General features: G+C 42.5%; 1 protein-coding gene across 1 annotated transcript in view; it reads left to right on the forward strand.

The window, feature by feature from the left end:
- SLC26A7 (solute carrier family 26 member 7) overlaps positions 1 to 21,989 on the forward strand; it is an 888,192-nt gene that overhangs the window by 804,703 nt on the left and 61,500 nt on the right. Inside the window, exons 11-12 of the mRNA XM_069622129.1 lie at positions 14,605 to 14,711; positions 19,847 to 19,913. Coding sequence (XP_069478230.1) covers positions 14,605 to 14,711; positions 19,847 to 19,913 — 174 coding nt within the window. The remainder of the gene's footprint in view (positions 1 to 14,604; positions 14,712 to 19,846; positions 19,914 to 21,989) is intronic.

Raw genomic sequence — 21,989 nt, forward strand, 5'->3', positions numbered from 1 at the left:
CAGTTCAATATTTTGGCAGCACATGCATACATCCCAACACCACCAATTCCAATCTATAGGTGCTTATTTAGTCTTTATTTTTTCCTTTGCATTCTGTCACTTCCAATTTTACTTTGCTCATTATAATACTCAAACTACAAGTCCTAGAACTTCAAGATTAAAAACTTACATGTATATCAAATAAATATGTAAAATGCTGTGTTTTTCCAAATATGTTTGGGGAAGCATTTTGAAGAAAGTAAAAAAATGCGTATCTGCATTTACAGCAGGACTCTGTCACTTTTTCATAAAAGAAAGGAAAAGCAGATACAACAGATTTGTACACCATTTTTAATAGGCACTCGATGTTTGCCAGTTTAATATATTGACATTGCATGTATACTTCGTAACATAACCCTTTCCAATCATCAGCTGCTTATGCCGTCATTTTTTCTCTACAATCTGGAACTTTTACCACAACTATTATAATGGGAAAAGTAGAACTACAAGTCGCAGAACGCAAACAAAAAACCTAGGACTAAATAAACAACTACAGATTAGAATGCATCATGTTGGCATGTTGGATATATTCCTAACATATTAAACTTCCACACATCAATTGCCATTTAAAAGTGTACTACATATCTTTTCAATCAACTTTTCATATCTTTTACAAAAGGTTAGAGAGCTTCTATAAATGCACATATGCATTTCTTAATATTCATGAAAATGCTCGTAAAAGCTAACATATTTTTACCATCCACCAATTGTATTTACTGTTTTTCCCCACCACTCCTTCTTACTTCATAAATAACAACCTTGCTTACTAAAAGTACTTCAACATTACCACATTTCCCCACTAACTTTCTTTTACAATTACTGGAAAGAAGCAGATTGCCGAAGACAAGAACTGAAAAAAGAATACCCTTCACATCCAACAAAGTAAGTACATTAGTGTACAAGGTATATGTATGTAATTACAGCAGCACAGTTCCACTATATATTACCCCAGACTACTCTTTTCAAACCAACATTTCCTTCACTCTAAGCCATTATATTACACCATTCACACTCTTACTATTCCCAACTAAACACCACCCTTACAACACCCACTCTGTTCCTCAAAACAGCACAGTGTCCCTACAGATTCCATCACAATACCACTCCCTTACTCACTAACACAACACCATCACACCTCTGCAGACTTACTCTCACAACCTTCCCAACAACACCTAATATACCACCTCACAATCAAACAGCAATACACCCCATCAGGGAATGCGACCATGAGATAGGTTGCGAGGATAACAAAGTTTGTATCATATAAAAAATGCCAGCAAAGAACTCTGCTGCCCGAGAGCGCTCTGCCAAAAAGTACAGGGGCAGCACCTTAAAAAGGTACTAAGCATCATCAGTGATGTAATACATAGGGTTCAGGTCGTACAGGGTTGATTGGCTGGAGACATATACTAAGCCCGGCTTCATAGGGGATGCCAGGGCATCATTGGCTGTGGCTTCCCAGTCAATCTTGGTGCACGTGGGTCAGCTGGGCTTGAAAGTCAGGGCAAACAGGCGACACATTACTAACTATCTAAGCTAAACAACAAACTGATAATGCAAGAATAATAGGGACTCCTGATCATTGCATGGATGGGGGTACTTGGAGAAAAAGGGAATAATATATTGCCATGCCTACCTCCACATTTAGGGCTTCTTTGATACTGCAGATCCCGCTCCCAGCTACCTCTCTTGGGGGATTGATCTACCGTCTACTTTCCCTGGTGCCCCATGATACAAACAGACATGTGTTGCTTAGGGGAGAATATACTGCTGCACAGGATTAGATCTGGGGTGGGTGTTCTGGAGTGGTCAAGGCGAGGGGTTCAGATGTGTATCAACACAAGAGGTGTAGGGGGTGTTAGAGCTGGTGGTCCCTGGCCTGGTGGGGTGTGGGTTGAGAAGGCACAGACAGTTCAGTGGAGATGGATTGGCACTGGTGCTGGGACCTGTCTACGTCTCACGTCCTTCGGAGAGCACATTATTCGGGGAAGATACTAAACATTTGCAACATTAAAACAGCTGGACTTCCGTGAGAACAAGGCTTGTGCGGAGCTGGCCTGGGGTGGTGATGGCTTGGTCCCTCTGTGTGAGATGCTGAGGATGGGAGAGCTGTGACTTTACCTCGGACCTAGTAAAAGATGGCGTTTGGTCTGATTCAAATTGGTGTCTCATTGCAGGGACATAGGCTATGTTATTCATGTAATTCTTTGTTATATTGTGTGGGTATGTACCGTGGGGGTGGAGATGTCTCCCCCCTCGGCTTGCACATAGTTTATTTACCCCGGCTGCAGTGAGGGGGGTGCGATAGGACCATCGCCTACCAAACAACATCCATAAACCCAGGCATCATACATGCAAATACATTGCAAAACTTTCCAACCCAAACTTTCTCTTTTCCCAAGAGACACAACAAAATGCCTACTAAAACGCAACTCTGTAGAAAAGAAAGAAAAAATAGAGCAGATAAGAATAATTCTACACCATATAATCATCCACCTCTAAAACAATTTATAGGAAACATTAAAACAAAAGAGCTAGTAATCTCACTCAACAAAACAAAACCAGCCACAAATAAAAAAGGCAAGGCCCCTATTGCAAAAAATAAAAGTAAAAAAATATGTACAAAGAAAAGTAGACCTACTAACAAACATAACACTGTATCAACCAGTGTTAACGTAGTCATGGTAAAGCAATCCAAAAAATTATGTTACAGAAAATGTTCCACTGTAGAATTCTTCTCAATCTTATATAAGCAGCTGAAAAGTCACGATCTACCCTTAACAACTATTGCAGGAGATTAAATGACAGTGCTTTTCTACTAAAGAGAACATTGTTTATATTGATTTTAAAGAGAATGAAACCACTGACTAAATTAATCAATAAATTACAAAAAGAACTTCAAACATGTGCAGTGTCAATATACAGACCTTTTCAAACTTCTGTGTTGGTGAATGGATTCACACAAGCATCCCAGAACCATATTTCAATGATGAAGCTTATAAACAAGAACAACAGAAAACTATTGCCACAGACAATAATGTTTGAGGTTATGAAATGGTGGAAGACACCATTATGGCAAAAGAAACCCCTATTGAAAAAAAGTCCCCAACAAACTTTGAACCAAATTCTCCTTTCACCCAATCAAACCGTCCAGTGTATAAATGGACATGCAGGTCAATGTGTAATGTATGCCAACAATCCTTTAAATCGTTACCACAATCCCTCGATCACTGTGAAACTAAAAGACAAAAATAGAATGAAAAATGTACAAACCATGGACACCTGTCCAGCGCGCAGCCATACTGGTCTGCGAGGACATGCATTATCCTGCATTTTAGGAACTGATTGCAAAAGCACTTGCCACCACAACAAAATGTTGGCAATAAACCATTCTACTGTACGGAATCTTGTGCATTGACTATACTATGCAAAAAGTCCTTCTCTAGAACTGCAAAATTGAAATAACATTCTCCTACATGCAACAGCCAAAGAAGTGTTTCAAGAAATAGAGCACATCCAACCTAAATACTTTGGAACTGAAAGCCTCATAAACACAAACATCCTAAAAAAGACATTAAAAAAAAATTGCTAATTTTTGAAACGCAACTGCTGAATACCAGACCAATACCAGACCAAATATGTGTCTGTTGTCGCAGAGCGTTTTATAAAAAGAGCACAAAAATAGGAGATATACCCTACAAAATAGAAGACAATGAAGAATCCCAATGGTTCCAATTAGCTTTATATGTAACGGCAGAAACTAAATACAAAATAACTAACCCCTCAACAGTTTGCACGTACTGCAACACAAAGCTTGACAATAACCAAATGCCATCACGTGCTATCACTAATAACTTAGAAAGTTTCCCACTTCCGAAAGCTCTCCAACAATTTAACTTGTACGAGAGCATTATAATGCAAACCGTGCACGCATTTCAAGCTATACTACGCCTTGAGCTGAAATCGGCCTAATTACCTCCATCCGAGTTACTAAAGGGCATCTGTGGCAAAGAAGCATATTTGCCATTAGATTTAAAAGAAAATGTACAAACTGTAGAGTACATTTGATTGTACTAGTTAATGGTGTGCCAACTAAAGGCAAAACAATTTGGCAATGACTAGTTGACTTAAACAAAGTGAGACAAGCCCTACAGTAGCTAAAAGAAAACAATGAATACTACAAAGAGATAAACATAGAGGAAACCGTAAGAGAAACCACCAAAATAATTCAAGACTCACGAGCAACTGCCCAATTTTAACATGTAGATCCTGTTACTGCAGCCAACATTTAAGACTGTTATGGAGTTGCACACACATTAAACACAGGCTCTAACTTCTTAAACATGTCTGCTACCCAACTGTTTCAAATAATAAAGCACAAAGATTAAGTTTTACAGTCAAGTATGATATGATATGGCATTTATAACGCGCCTATACACAAGTGTTTCAAGGCGCGACAAAATCTCTTGGCAGACATGCGTGGTACAAAAGAATACTGGTTCCAACGTCACGCTGTGTGCTATGGAACCTAGGTGCACCCATATGTTTGTTACTTTAAGTTTTGCAGAGTACGTATGGGATGACTTGCATGACTTCTTAAGGCAAACCAAAATAAAGACAAAATAGATATAGAAACACCAGGAAAACTCTGTTCTGTTGACCATGTCAGTGTATGGAGGTACTTTCACCATTGCTTCATTGCCATGCACCACACAGCCACATGCTTTTGTGGATAAAAGATGCTCCTAAATTTGGCCATGATAGTGACGCCATTGCTTTACATTGTATTGAAAAATATATTACCTGCAACATCCCTTCAGTAACCACAGATACCTACATACACAACTCTTACGCTTCCAAAAACATACCTGTGGCAAATACTGCTGATGTAATGTAAAAACAAAGGCAAATACTATACCAAATGTTGCTTTGGCTTCCCTAGACCAGTTTGCAAAAAAAGACAAGTAAATAGCTTGATGTCTTCGGTTAGGCAAATCCCCTAAAAATACACACAATATTAAAAGGAACGAAACATCCAAGTACAACAATGATTACAATGCAACTATTGCCCTCTTGTGGAATGCAAACATAGACATACAATGCATTGCAGACAATTCCACAGCAGTTGCAAGATATGTCACAGCCTATCTCACCAAAGCTGAGAAAACAGAGCTAAACGATCTCTGGGATGACATGACATATCTGACAAAACACTATCACAAAAGTTGTAGAGCTTCGGTATAAAAATGCTCTTTCTGAGAGAATGCAGGGGGTTACCAAGCTGCAGACATTTTAACAGGTACAGCCTTAGATGGCAAATCTAAACACATTGGGCCTCATTACGACCCTGCCGTTCCGGAAAGAACGGTGGCAGTAAAAATGCTGCCACCGTTCCTTCCGGACCGGCTGATTCAGAGTCCTGCAGGCGGGAGGTGTCACTCCCGCCAAGTCTGACCTGACAAATAACGCCACCCGCCTGCAGGCGCAAATGGAAACACCGGCTCCATCATAGACGGACTCCATGGGAATGGGGACTTACAGAATTCTGCCTCCGGAATTCACGGGTCACCGGGGTCGTAATGCCCGTGATTCTGGGAATCACGGAGGCGGAATGGTAATACGGGTCTGGCGATAGCATGCCGGTTTTTCTGGTACGGTTACCGCCAGACTCGTAATGAGGCCCATTGTTTGGCTGAGCCTTGGACCAGTTTCATCCTGAAAGAGTATTAAAATGCTTACAAGAGATAGAAACCATAGCCACAAATGATCTCAGCAGCCAGGACATTTTTTTTAAAAAACAATGTAATTGACACATACTACCCAAACAGGAGTACTGCTTTGAAAAACATGTGTCTGTATGTCATGATGCCTATCCCCAGGCATCCGGACCAAGCCCATCAGCCCCGGGAGCAGGCATCTAGACATTTAGTAAAACCCCAGCAGCTCTGGCTAGGGGCTATCTGGGTTCAGTCCTGGCGCCTTGGGCTCCAGGCTCATAGTAGGAATCGGTCCTGGCGCCTAAGGCGCCAGGCTCATAGTCATTACTTACCTCAGGCAGACCATGCTGCAAATGACAACATGAAGCCTGAAAGGGACTATTTTTCTACATGGACTATTTTTTTTACTCGGGTGTGGTTCTAGGGACTTCTTACCTGGGACTACTTTTTGAGGCTATTTAAACCACGCCCGACCAGCAACACACGCTACATGTTATTCTGCATCCAGCAGCGTAACACTCACCGTGCCTGCAGCCTGTATCCAGTCTTCTGCCACGCCCGCCTCGAATCCGGAGCTCCTAAAACAAAGAGGAAAGAAAGGGACAAGATTAGAAAACAAACTTATTTCTATTCGACACCTGATTCTGGATACATCTTGTCTCCGGACCTGTAAAGAACATCATTTCTGCACGCGCCATACTCCGCAGTCTTCACAGCATCCTTTGCGTCGGCGCTGCCTCCATCATTTCTTCGCCGAACTTCGGCACCTAGGAGACAAAAGAAAACCACAAGGTGAGCCGAGGGAACCAACAAATATAATTCTTACCACCATAGACTTACCTGATTTACCACCGGAGGCATCCTTTTGTGACTCTCCATATTTTCACATGCTGCATCTGTAAAGAGAGACAAAACAACACGTTTCCCTCGTGCAATATTTACCGGACAGCGCCAGGTAATACAGACTCTTACCTGAGCGCCACCAGCTGCCACAAGAGCATATTTTCATGATCCAGCTGCAAGACAAGAAAGGAAGGGGGGAACAAGAGTGAACATCAGATATATTGAACTCTATGAACTTAATACTTACTGGTCCTCACCAGGAACCTCAGAGTCAATACTCTCCGGAACTCTCCCGAGCCTTCAAACCAGTGAAGTAACTGGAATCGACGCGCCCCTGCAAAGCCACGCAGGATGGAGAGCTCATCTTTCAAGAATATAAGTAGAATATTTCTACGGGTTGAGCAGACAAGATTAGGAGGGCAGATCCAGTCAGTCATCGCTGCACTACGCATCACGTCGGTGGAGACCGCTGCTGTCCAGGTCCGACCGACGCCCCTGTGGGAGCCAGGTGAGCGTAACACTGTATGACATTTCCCAAACCTACACCTACAAAAACAATGTCACACCAAATGAGACAACTGGCAAATATTGAGTCTCAACTTGTGAAGGAAGCCTAGTGGAACTCACCAAGCACAGCATAATTAATCATATAAAGTTATCATTTCAATCTCCACAACATCGAGAACTGTATTACATGGCCTTACTCCAACTTTTTAAACCTTGGAGAAAAGAAAAAGAATTATTCGGTGACTGACTCATTTGAAGCTGCATTCAAAGCAAACGAAAGCAGTATAAAAAATGACAATTTCAAACATCACAAACAAATGTTGGACAGTGAGCAACAAGAGGAAGAAACTGAAGCTCAACTGGACAAAGACACTCCTGAGGGCAGTCAACATTCCCTTACAGGAAGCCAAAAACCATTTGGAGAACCACTAATTCTAAATAAAGCAGAAATAGCTGTGACTCGGGTAGAAAATACCATGCATCAATGTAAACAATCTGAAGAAGACTTGTCAGTGCTCGAATCACAGCTAAATGATGAACTCACAGTTTATCTAGAAGTCACTCAAGAAATCGAACATGATTTTCAACATGAAACTAAAACCTGTAGCTGTAAAAAATATAAACCTCTGCTCCTGTATGTAAGTGGTGAAGCTGGTTCTGGTAAAAACATTCTTAATTAAAATAATCAGCACATTTCTACAAATATTTCTACAAAACTTTGCAAACAACCTTTCGACTGTAGTGACCGCCCCCACAGGTTTAGCTCCTCCCCGTAGAACACCGAAACAAATTTGAATACTACAAATTATCAGCAGAAGCTGCTACTGCAGTACACAGAAACAAATGAAAGTGCTCCTTATAGATGAAGTAAGCATGGTTCCCAACCTCATGCTAGCTTTAATTCATCTCAGAATGCAAGAAGTCCTAAAAACCAACTACAAAGAACTGTTTGGAGGAAAACATGTTATTGTTATTGGAGACCTCCTACAGTTAACACCAGTGAAACCTATTTTCAAAACATTAGGACGCAAACAATGCGGCAATACCCTTGGCAGCATTGGAAATGTAAATCTCTGGCAACATTTTCACTACAGTGAACTAACTCAAAATATGCGTCAGTCTGGAGACCTCACCTATGCTAACATTTTAAAAAGCATTATAACACTGGTCTGCTTACTAAAGATGCAAAATCCATGGAGCAATGAAATCAACAAAATCTAAAATGCATGTCCTTAATGCCAAACCTTGCAACCTGTAGTCAATACAACGAGACAATGTTGAAAAAAGAAATGAAAGCCATACTGCATATCAGGTCCACAGACAAACTAGAAGTGCATGGTATGATACTTCCAATATGTCAACAACCAACAGCACAACTAAATTTCTTAGAAAAATGCATCTCCAACAAAGCTGGATTGCAGAAAATATTGACTTTGTGTCTAAACTGCAGAGTAATTCTAAAACATAACATTGACGTAGAAGGATTATTCAATGGAGCAATTGGTACAGTTGTTGGCTTCCAAACATATCCACATGACAACAACATTCAGTTTGTCAACATCCACTTCGACAAACTTGCAGAAGTAAAAATAAATTGGCCGGCCAATAGCATGTTTCCTTCTTCTCAGACATGTACGTATGCAGAGAGCAGTTTTCTTGATTTCCTGCATATGCTGTCACTATTCACAAATCACAAGGTCTAACCCTAGATCAAGCATTGATTGACATTGGCAGCACATTCTTTAAAGAAGGTATGAGTTACATAGCACTTTCACATCTGTGTACACTGAATGGTCTATTCCTAGTTACCTTTGATGCAAACAAAGTCAATGCTGACATTCCTTGTATCCTGGAATACAACAGGCTTTGGACACTATACACCTCCCATATAGATATGTACACTGTACCTCAAAAAAAGAAACCTTTAAAAAGACAAGTAATGCAAACGGAATCTATAACCGATCTCCCAACAATACCGCTAAATAAACAATGACCAACTTCTTTTGCACCAAACAATACAACCACAAAACTGTCTAGTACAAAGTCAACTGCACGTCCATCAGAAAAGAAAGACACAAATGTCTCTTCTCCAGAAAGATCTATTTAAATTCAGAAACACAACTGGAGTAAATTGTTAATCTAATGTAACAGTGATTCTTCTTTTTCAATTGCCACCAATTGTTCACAACATTTACTTAAATGGCTCGGACCATTTGTGTTGGCAAATGCTCATCCTTCATAGAAATGCCACAAATAATCCTGACAACACTTAGTGTCTCAGATATAAGGCAAGAATTCGACATCTGTGGAGGAATGGTGACATTTACCATAAACACACAGGAAGAGCCACAAGAATTCCTAATGTACTGCTACAAGTACTGGAACCCAAAAATCATCCAGATTTGAGACACGTGGAAACATACATGCACTCTCTGCAACCATGTTTCTCAAGACCACATCCCTAATGAACGATTTCTATATGTATCCATACCAAATTCTGAATCCATTCCATTTCACCAGCTTCTTCAGAATGCAAATCGTGGCACATTATGCCCTATTTGCAATTCAGACAATCGTTTCACCATACAAATAAACTCACATAGTCAATATGTCATACTACTGCTTCTAAGGTACAATGCAGATGGTACCAAAAATAACTGTACGCTTACAGGCTTCACACACAGCCAAGTATCTCTTGGAAAGAAAACCTTCACAACAATAGGTACAGTTTACCACACTGGTGCCACAACCACTTCAGGGCACTACTTTGCATAAAAGAAGTGGTTGGTTTAAAGGTAATGATACCTCCATTACTCCAAAACATGTTACCAGCAAATTTAACAAATGCCTACTTTATGTTCCTTCAACCCAAATTTAGTCACTAAACTATAGCACAATTGTTCGAATACGCCAACCGGTATCTAACTACTTAAAAATACCCTTCATTCCAAAACACTTCAAATGTGACCATCTCAATTCTTATACGACAACATATCTTCTAACCTCTAATGTATTTAGAAAAGCCAACAGGTATCTAACTAGACCCCCCCTTTGTTTTGAATAAATTAACTTTGGGTCTCACCCTAAATTAACAGGCCGATCCAGACGTGGACCCCTTGCTCACTGTTCTTAGAGAGGCACAGTTTCACCTCACTGATGATGCCCAACAAGGCTGAAACACGTGTATGGCGTTACTGTTGGTACTCTTGTTCAGAGGAGAATTGCCTAGCATATTCGGCACTGGACTGCCCCTGAGCAGGACAAAGGCTGATATGCAGGGACATTTCTTCTCCGTGAAAGGGACAGTGAGCTAAAGACTTGGTAGAGTCTCTCCCAGGGGTTATTCACCCAAGAACCGGTCATTGGGCTGTGTTCGTGCTGGTAGAGAGACTCCCAGACCCCCCTTTGTTTTAGGTATCTAACTAACTCAAGTGTTCCCTTAATCACAACATGCTTCAAACAAACATACTATCACCCTTACACTCACATGCCATGGGAGGAGCGACTCAGCAGCATCCTCCACATGGAGGGAATCGAGGGTATCAGAGGCGCTGCGGCTGGAGCAGGGTTCCATGGAGACGTCAGTAAGTGCAACTGCATGAACGCCTACCCCACCCCTCCATTGCATGCATCCACCAGCATAGGGTAGAGCAATGGGCATGGCAAGTGGTCAGATGCATGCCATGTCGGGGAGCGCACCCCTGTCAATGGCAGTGGTACCCATAAACAATGCACATTGTACATACCAAACATGGCCCCCACCCCTGCATGGTCACCCATCTGAGCAATACCACCCATGTGAGACACATGATACCAACAACACTGGGACACACACGCACACACATCATGGGATGGGTTGAATGCATGACCAATGACGTGTTGCAATTGTTAACAGTCTATCTCAATTCCCCAACAGGTACCCTCTCCATGGACAGTAATGAGGCAGGACCCTCACACACAGCAACAAAAACAGCCCCACACCTGCACAGGGCAAACTAACTGCAAGCCAGAGCAAGCAGCAGAGGCACTTTCGCAGGCCATGCAGTTGACCCTGCAGTACATACGTGTGCAGGGATTTGGAGCCCTCCACCTCAAATACACCCACTGAGGGCTCTTTGGAAAGCACACCAAGGCACTGTTCACTGTGCTACCTCACTGCAAGGTTGCAGGAACAGGACCCAAAGTCTAAGTGTGCATGAAAGGGAAGAATGGACACATTTATGGTGTAGTTATGTTGTGCTGGGGTGGGTGATTGGGGAGGGTGTTCTTGGGGTGAGTGATTGGGGATGGATGGGATGTTAAATCCATGTACATTATGATTTACAGTTATATAAATACTTATCACTTGCAGCATTAATTGGACATTCGTCATTGTGTGCATTTCTTTATTGTGTACAATTACTACTGAAGGTGGCATGGATAGAGATAGTGGTTGTCAACATCAGATGTTGTTCTCAATGAGCTCCTGGCAAGAGAGTTGCCCCAACCTGGCCTCTGCTTGTGCAGTATCTTCATGTGTGCCACCCGCAGGCAGTGTGTCATCTTCAGGGGGGGCATGTCCACATCTGGGGGCAGGGTTATGTTACGCCGGATGCATACCCCCATCCAATGTAGACCTGAAAGTGTGCCTTCCACAGGCCAAATGTATTCTCAATTGCCACCCTGGACTGGATGTGGGCATTGTATGCCACCTTTTGTGGCATCTGGGAATTCCTCAGAGGAGTCAAACATGGGAGCTGCAGATATCTGGAATCACCTGCAAGGGGGAAACAGACATGGGAGCATGTCATTGGGTACTGTAGATGGGTGCATCATTACAACAGTTGCACAATATTCAGAGTTACATGACATGTCAGCCTACTACATCTATTCTTATTCAGGCCTGTGCATGTGGAGTGTACTATACATGGGGGAGGGGGCTACGGGCATGACTAATCTTGTGCACCCAAAAATCGTAGCAGCCATGGGTGTGGGCTCACAATACTGGTCGGGTACACATGCCATGTCCACTGCTACTGAGGGGTCCCTCTGTGGCAGTTCATCTGGCCGACATGTCATGTATGGCAGTGTGATGCACTGAATGACATGGTGTGAACCCTGTGTGTCTGATTCTTGTTGGTGTGACGTGGGCCTGTTCCTTACTCTCTTTCATCTGCACGCACAATGGGTGTTTGGGGCCTGACAGTCCATGCTGACGCACAGTATGTCTTGCAGGATTTTAATTGACTTGTGAATCAGTTTGATGTGTGCTTCTGATACTGTGGCCAGTGACATTGGTGCTTGAGTGTGTTGTTGCATGTCATATCTGCACCTCTGTGATGGCCCTTGGAGCCGCAGTACACATACGTACACACCTAGGCAACCATGCCGAACCCCCTTGCATGCAATGCATTCTGTGGGTTGTGCACTTTTGCATTGTGGTACCTGTGGCCCAGGGTGTGGCTGTCCGGTTCGGGTTGCATGGTTTGCCCATTCACTGCTGCTCGGTGTGTTGTGTCCCATTATGGTGGCCACATGCCTGTCTTGTCTCGGTGTGTGTAGGTGGGTCCAGTGTCTGTGTGGCCTTCTCAGGGCTGTAAGGAAGGCATGGTATCAAAGCAAGACAGACACAAGTGATCACAGTTCAAGGGTGTTTATTAAACTGTAAGAATGGGTGAGATAAACGCTGAATCTAATCCTAAATCTAAAAAGGGAGCAAGCTACAACCATCATATCATAATAATACAGTCATAGTGGAGCCCAGTCAAATAAAAAGGGCCTATATTAAGAAAAACCTATTGCCAGTCCTTACCTCCTAAATACAAATTAGTGTGGGATAATGTTCACTAACAAAGAAAGAAGTGTTTCTCAAAAGGATAAGTCAGGATGTTATAGCTGGGGTCTCCCTTCACCACGTTTGAAGCAAATGTATGCCCTGTGAGAGACCTGAGGTGTCTCACCTACTAGTCCCCTGAGACCTGTCATCCATGTTGCCATGACACGGCCATTGCTATTGGATCCAGCCTGAGGGTTGACCAGTCCAGGAGTATCACCTGGATGGGGGGTCTTCGGGAGTGGAAGACAGACACCGGCGGGTGAGACACGGTACCCCCTTCCTTGTGAAACCTTTTCCCCATCCTAGCCCATAGAATATTTAAAAACTCTACCTCCCCCCACCCTTTTCCTACACAAACACTTTCTCACACCGCGAAAGACAACGGACTAACACCAGAGCCGCTGGTGATCATGCACGGTATAAATATCCTTTAACATTAACATTGTGCCGTTAATACCGGCACAGGTTAGCAGGTCGTCGGGTACTTAGCAGAGCCGGATTCACCAGCACCTTTATTTGTGGATACGATTTTACCAGTGCCAGGGTGTCCAGCGCTTGTGGTCTGCCTCACACGCAATTCGCTGTTCCAGTAAAAGTGCCTGTATACGTTAATGCCAGCATGTTTTTTCCGGACTGCCGACTTATATTGAGGTTCAGTGTCTTTTATCAGTTGTGCATTTCGCAACTTAAAAAAAGAAGATGACAAAAAAGATGGCTGCCCTGGATCGGACGAGAAGGGACAACGTGTCGCAGCTCGGGAGCGGGACACGCCAGGAACATTACTGTTCCCGGCACAGGATTTGAAAAGGAGGAGGTAAATTGAGCAGGTGGAAGAGAAATCTGTGGGAAAGGTGGGCGGTAGTGTTGGGGAGCACTTACATGGCGCATCTGGTAGGAGTTGGCAGCCTGTAGCCTCAAGTAATCTAGGAGCGGCAGGATTACCATATGGTAATGCCCCTGCTATGAGCCTCCCTATTGGCTGGGAGGACCAAGCCACGCCCTGCCAGGTACTAATAAGTGATAATAAATTATTGACTTAACTTGAGGATTCTAAATTGTTTGAAAATTACGATATATGGCTGTTGGTAGATAATGCGTATTTATTATTATCATGCAAATATGTTCATAATATGCCACTCTATAATCACACTGGCCATATGAACTATATATTTAATGTATTATGCTTCTGCTTCCTTGTATCCAATTGCTGAGTGATAAATCAGTGCATATTATAAAATGAGAATGCCCTTTCAAATTATGGAATGTGTTACTTTTTTCAGTGTTTTATAATGTGCCACAACGAAACATTCCACTTTGGAGTAACACTCAATAAAATAGGGGGAGGTAGAAAGGGGTGTTGGAAAAAATATAACCGGGATGTAGAGGATTTGGGAGGGTATGTTTCTTGGTGAGCCATGGTGGCATTATCGAAGCCAGTTAATAATTGCACAAGCATTTAGTCACATTCTACATGCAGCCATATCCATAAGTGTCCCATGTTGTAGTGAATTGTTGCCCACGTGTTGTATGATTGATTTGCTAAGGAAGGTCCAGACACCATGGCTGTTGGCGGGCATTTTACAAGGAATGGATTCCATGAGGGGTAAGGAGTGCCTTGAGAATGCAGGGTAGGAAGCCGTTTGTGAAATAAAACCACTTATATTTCTTATATTTGTTCTAAAGGTCATATGGATTTGTACTTACTTGGTCACAATATGCTTTGCTGCAAACATCGGTCTACTTTTTGGAATCGTTTTCAACGTGGCAGTCACTGTGGTTCGCCTGACCAGGTAAGAACCCAGCACAATCTGCATACTGTCACTTGAGTGCAAAGTGCATCATGGGAGCATGTTTTTAAAAGGGTTTAACTCACCAATAAACAGGGGGGGATCTGCATGGAGCAAAGTTATATCTCGGAGGGGACACCCTCTCATTGACACAGGGTGGCCAGTAGTACATTTCTGCGTGCCAGAAGAGCAAGCAGCTGTCAATAGTGTTGTCTGAAGGGATGAGATCCTCAATTTTGCTTGCATAATTCATCGGCCTGAATTCACCCTCAGCAGTGCTAACTCGGTTAACCTGTCTCTGTCCTGGAAGTTATTGGGTAGGAGTCCAGGCAGTTGTTAACATCATGGACAGGTTGCATATTTTGCTTTTACACGATGCGTTTGGTCTCTGTGCTCTAGCAGTACAGGGATGATTTATTCAGCTGAGGCATGCTAACGGTCTGCTTTAAACATTCTGGATTTAAGAGCCAGCTCGCAATTTATTAAAAGGCCTAATTGACGCATAAACCCAGGGATTTGAGTAGATTAAGGAGCAAGATTGTTTTCCAGACACAAGCATGGATTGAATCCTTAATGCTCCATATTGTTCTTTCGTTAGAGGAGATCCTCAGTTTCAGCACAAGGTTGGCTTTTATGGGCCGATTCTTAAAAACCTGCATTTGAGGAAAATAGGAGATGTCCGTGGGCATTTCCTATTTGCACTTCCTGCCTTATCCCCAATTCTCAAAATAAAACTGGAGCTACCTGGAGCTTCTTTGAGATGTAAGTATGCATGTGATTCACAAATACTTGCTTAAGGGCTGTTCAGATGTGCTCCAGGCATGAGGCATGTTCAGATTCGCTCGAGATTTTGGATTTGAATATCGGGTTTAAGGGAGAAGCTGAAAATTGTCATCCCTGATTTGCTCAGGTGCAAATGTTTGAGGAAAAAAAGCCTGGTAGCGTGGCAAATTTCATCAACTTTTGTGCGAAGTTAACCACACAACTTTTGGCATACTAAGAAAGATGGGCAGGACTTTTTCTTCAGCTGATGATGTTTCTAAGGATCTGTAAAAACATAATATACCTCCTATGACATAGCAGGGAATAGTGTACTATGGGGGAACAGACTGACTTTGCTTTAGCTTGAATAATAACCCCCGAACCACATAGCATCATAACTATACGCTCCATTTAGCCATGAGCAAATGGGGGCCTTACTATTGTCGAACCATTGCAATATTCTGACTTACTACATTGACGATGTCTGTTAGCGCTCCACTTTTCGCCAGCATCCTGTTACAAGCATATTTGTGAAGCTTGTCTTTCTGGGTGTCTGATACTGCCTGATACTTCCCCACAGATGTTATGCAGCAGCACTTCCTAGCAAATGCACTGCACGATTTCCTCTGCCTACCCCAGCCTCTGCCATTGCTCCATTTGATGAGGTAAATTTAGGAAGAGTTTTGATTTACATGTACATCCGGTAACCTTAAATGCACAAAGATTACGTTCATCAAACCAAGGGGCAAATCGAGTGAAAGCCGGGGAGGACTGGCAACATTTGGATTGGAGGACGAGTATAATTGTCTTGCCGATAGTGCAGTACAGCGGTGTTGCTAGCCCTTGAAAAGATCTGGGGCAATGCTAATGTCTGGACTGTTGGGACTCAGGGCTGGCTAGCCTTTTGGTTGAAGCGCCTTAGCTTCTATCCAGGGCTATAACCAAAAGACCCCAGCGATAGCTCCCTCAGCCCCCCCCCCTAGCAACGCCTCTGGTGCAGTGGCCCAAGCATGCAATGCAGAGGCCACAACTCCCTGAACAAGTAAACTCAATACTAACCTCTCCCCACTTTCTTAAGTATATATAGCAGAGATTACTATATAACATAGTAATATGATTTCACCAGGATAATCTAATTTTTGAAATGGGAAAGCTGGGATTTGAGCCCAGGTTACCTCATGTACCAGTTTGCAATGTAGCAGCAGGCTACTTCTCCTTCCATCCATTCCATCGTTAGTTTTAGACCAATGAAAATCAGTGGGAAGCTAGAAAATACATTTGTAGAGCCGAGCCTTTGTTGAACCAGAGGGTCTGGCTTCTCTCTCAGAGACAAACATAAACTGACAGGGCGAAAGACCCATACCTGTCTTTCGGCCTCGCCAGCCCACAACACAAAACCCATACCTACATCTTGTCTGCTGTGAGGAATCTGAGGGCATTCTCACTTCTTTCCCCAATATATTCTTCTCCCAGGTGGCCAGTGAAAGGCCATCGTTCTTGGATCCTGACCCTGGGGCTGGATATGTGAGGGAGGATCACCTGGGTGCAGGAGACTTGGGGAGTGGGGATGAGGCACCCTTAGGTGAGACGTGGTACCTCCAACCCCATTTCCCTTCTCTAATGAACCCAATATCCCCCAGGTTCTTATAGGTTATTTTAAGTCCTTTCCCTATGATTTGCAGAAATCATTCCACAGTAAATCCCAGTCAGGTACTGGGACGAGGAAGAGACACATTAGAGCCATACGTCCTCTCTTTTTGAATTCCAACTCATACGAACACCACTTAGTTACTGAGACGAGGAGGCCACCATTAACACTGAGGACAGACTGGTCGAAGAAACACCAGCGATCTAGTTGTTTGACTCGTAATCATGGAGCCGGGAACTTTAAATCCGGCTCAGCTGAGAAGCACAGGGAGAGATCCGGAGAGAGGCACGGAAGGAAGCACAGAGAAAAGCGCAGAGAGTTCCATGGCAGAAGTCGTGGGGGCGACAAGGTACCTTCCCAAGATGCTGGGAGGTATAGAGATCATGAGCCGGTGCAGCTGGGTCTTGTTTGCAGTCTGAGACGGAGCTGGGAAAGCAGTGCAGCATGGAGCAAAGGTACCGGGAGCATCAGAGTCTCCCAAACACTCACAGGTGCAGGACCGCTGACTGACAAGTAGCGAGGAAGCCATGGAAGACTCTGTGTGCCAAGGGAACCAGGGTGAGCACACCGCAAGTGAAGGCGGTTCACCAGACAGCCGCAGAAAGTGGAAAGCAGACTGTAAGAAGGCCATTGAGGCTGCCTGAATGAAAGGGGGGCCCTAGATACGGTGGATGGGCAGCATAATCCAAGAGATATTTGATTTTGAATACCTGAATTGAATGTGAAGAAATGAATATGAAAAGGGCAATGTATATGATGAAAATCATAGCGAATATGCCAAGAGCCATAGAATAATTGTGTAAATAAGCCAGCATTTTTAAGAATTGAAGAAAGAGCATTGCCACGAGTCAAGTATAATGGGATCAAAGAATTATAACAGTGACAATATTGTATGCAAGAGAAAACTGGCAAAAAGGTGCCAGGTGCTTGATTAAGAAACCTTAAACAAAGAATACTTTTCCTAGCAGGAGAGGGTACTGGCAAGCTTATGTTGGTCTTCCAGCAAAAGTTACTAAACAAGTGAATGGTGACAACATAAGGAGTAATAAAGCTTCAAAAACGCTTGAAACACTATTGAGTAAGCTAGAACTGTGGCAATATATCTATGAAACAGATCCATGATGTGTTGCTTGCTTGACGTGTAATGGGTGGACCGGGTGGTCCGACAACTGCGCCTAGACTGAATACACCCACCTAAAGAAAGCCCCATGATGATTGAATGATGGAAAACTAGTGTGAACTGAGATAGATGAACTGAAGCTCCGAAGTTGGTGGAAGATAACCAAACGTGAAGACCTTGCAAATATCACATGGAATGGTGTTATTTTGGAACATTGAGTAGCCTTAGGAATTGTGTTATTTTAGAACATTGAAAGTAAATCTTGGGGAAGCAAAATCCCTTTTCCATCTAAGAGCTGGGCGAAGCTCTGAACCTTTAGTTGTACACTTCTCATTTAATGCTGACATCCCTACACATTGTATGCAATTAGATGTAAGGGCAAGTATAGGTTTTGAACACAGACAGCCATTTATTTTGGACTTCCTGACACAGATTATCATTAGTTTTATTTAGATGGGGAACTCCCACGTTAGTATAGGGCAAGTTGGGCCTTTTCCCAACTCTCTTTTTGGTTAATAAAGATTTGTATTGCAAGATTCTATTCAGTGGTCTGTGTCTATGTCATGATGCCCACCCACACAACAAAAGACCCATACTTGGCATCTTGCCTCCCATCTGGTATGCGTTATATTTTAATATATTGTTAACTACAGATAGGTAGCGGAAATAAGGCACAATGATGAAAAGTGATTTGCTCACAATCACATAATGTATGATGTGTGGAAGGTGGGAATTCAAGCCCTGTCTTCCTGGTTCCACAGTTTCCAATTTAGAGGGCAGGGGAGGCTATATCTTCTATTCAGTCTTCAATTTTAAAACTAACAACATGCTTTCTGCAACATTGTTAGACAAGGGCTAAAGTAGTACAATGTTCAATAAATCTGGCTTTTAAAGCACTGATGTAGCTACAGATGGAAACCTTTTAATCATTTGTATCCTGAGACAAAAACATGTGACAGCACACATAACTGTACAGACAAAGATTATAATTTTAATGCATATTTACTACATTGGGGGCCATCTCAACGCATCTTCAACATTGATGACATCAAGACAAGAGCATCGCTCTCTATCTACACATAAGCCAAGCGGCTTTGCAGCACTCGGTTCCTTTGCGGTAGGCTGGGTTCTGAAGGATTTAGTCTCTCAGTAATTTATTTTTACATTTTACAGCTCTGGCCCATGGAGCAATAGCCTAGCCAGACTGGGGGCAATTGCCCTCGTGTCCCCTTTCTCAGCACACCTCTCACTGGAAACGAGGATTCAGATGTAAAGAGTGGGACACAGTGCTTTTAAATTGACTTCTGAACCGTGGATTTTTAGAAAACATATGTGCAGTAATGTCAAACAATGTAAAACTCGCCTGCTGACTCCCTTACTTACTTCCTGGGCCTAGAACATTTTGATGCATAGGCAAAACCTTTATGTTGGCTGATGCAAAATAACTGTTGCAAACATATTTTTTCAGATATTGTTGAGTATTGAGGTGATTGCTGGCACCAAGTACAAACAAAACATCAATACATATATACAGAAATGACTAAATACAAATCTGATTTGTATCGAATTATATTAAGAAATGTTCATTCCCATTTTCCTGTTTCACAGAGCCAAGACAGTGAATTTGAAAACCTTAGAAGAGAAGGACTGCAAAGATGCTGAAAATACGGTTTGTGTAAGACCTTTCTTCTTTACTCGATTGATGTCACATTGTAATTGTCTGAATTGACATTTCACACACTCAATTCCATCTTTTTCTTTAATAGGACACCTATAGGGTAGGATATAACTCAATCAGGGGATAAAATAAGAAATTGGTAAAATAATAATAATAATCTGCCATTTATATAGCGCTTTCACCGTTGCTATACATACATCATTACCCAAGTGAATTTACTAGTCATTATTTTATGAACCTTGTTATGATGAACGGTTGAAATGGTTTTGCTGGACCTGAAAACTGCAGATCACACCCAGATCTTAGCAGTGAGCTGTTTAACTGTCAAAATATGCAATTCCTTTTTCTAAATCTGATACAGATCATACTTTGTAGTTAGGTATGCACTTGCGATGTGATTGTCTAACGACCAACGCAACGTGAGAAGCATTTGCAATCATCCCTACTACTTCTGTATATTCAAGTAGGGATCACAGATTGGGTGACCTAAATTTGATAATTTAGAGTCTCAATAATAGGCCTTGCAGGTGAGTTTCTGTAGGGGTCATCACCCTCATTGAGACAGGGGGTATATGTTATATTGATGGGTTTGAGTTCCTTGGTCTTGAGATGTGTATCATTGACAAGCCTTCCCACCCATAGACAGAAACAGGCAGATGCGCAGACAACAATTTCTCTTAAACATAATGAATATGTAAATAGAGCATGCAATTTATCAACATCCTATGAAACAAAGAGGTTAGAAATAGGCATGGTAAGTTGTTTACAGAAAATTACAACAGACACGTTCAGTGAACATTGGAAAAGTCGGGGACTATTTCTCATCAAAGCTATGCTTATGAGTGACCTAGCACTAGATTCTCATTAGATGTCAGGCATACTTTCCCCCAGAATAGTTGTGTGCAGCAATTGCTGTTACCATACGCAGTAATTATTGGAACCCATCTCATTATAACAGTACCAGTACACCAGTAATGGATGTAGCTTTACTGAAATACCACATGCAATATTCTGAAAATCAGCATGCAATCAGTTTGCAGTTTTGTTTAAAAGAAATATCCAACCCTGTCTTGAGGATGGTGATGCACTCTGTGATAAAAATGTTGATGTCAATTATGTACTTCAACATGAGTACAGGTCACAAGGCTTTCTAGAGCCGTGGTTGGCAACCTGTGGCTGTCCGGATGTGTTGGCATACAACTGGAATTAACAATAGGTAGTATAGAATTTTCTGTTATTGAGGCACCTTTTATATAATCTGCTTGCCCCCCCGCCGAGTATTACCAAATTCTCTTCTTCCGCCTTCTTCAATCAAGTGAGGTTTATAGAATGGGGTATAGAATTCTTCTTCAGCTTTCTATCAGTCTAAGATGCTTGGAATTCCTTTACGTGCCATCACAGGACTAGTTACCACCAATCATTGGTTTTTGAATAGTACTCTACCATTGGCTGTCAGTCAATCCTAAATCTGGTTAAGTCTCTGCTACTCAGACTTTTCTCTGAAATAGTCTGTTTTATATACCTTTCTCAACTGGGTCAACGTTGACTGACAAAGACATGAAAGTCCCTATAGGTTCCACCACAGGCTCCTGAAGGGTGTTTGATCCCTGTGTAGACACGAGGCATGCAATTGGAGCCACAGGCCCAGTCCTAGTTTCTGCATACATGAATTACGGTTGTTGCGCACAAGCATGGAGGAGGCTGGCAAAGGAAACAACTAGCCTTCCCTGGCACATTCGCTACATTAGTTTAGCCCTTTTGTTATGCTACAAAAGAATAAACCCTACATCCTTTCTGAAACTTTCATTCATCTTAATGAATGTCATCACATTAAACGAATATTTAGGAGCACTGTCCAAAACCTTTTATTCAACACTTTTGGGCAAGAGAGAGCCTTCCACTGCCACCTTCAGAAGATGTCCACTCATACTCAGCAGAGGACATGATGGCCCTCAAATTAATACGACTGATGCATATGTGGACCACACCCAGGTCCTGGCCCTCAATGAGCCCAGTGTGCCATATATTAGCATAACTCAGGCTCTTTCTGGTGATGGTTAAAGTGGTTCTTGC

Source organism: Ambystoma mexicanum, chromosome 5q (assembly GCF_040938575.1).
Source record: "Ambystoma mexicanum isolate Mex_15411 chromosome 5q, UKY_AmexF1_1, whole genome shotgun sequence".
In the NCBI taxonomy this organism is placed as follows: Eukaryota; Metazoa; Chordata; class Amphibia; order Caudata; family Ambystomatidae; genus Ambystoma; species Ambystoma mexicanum.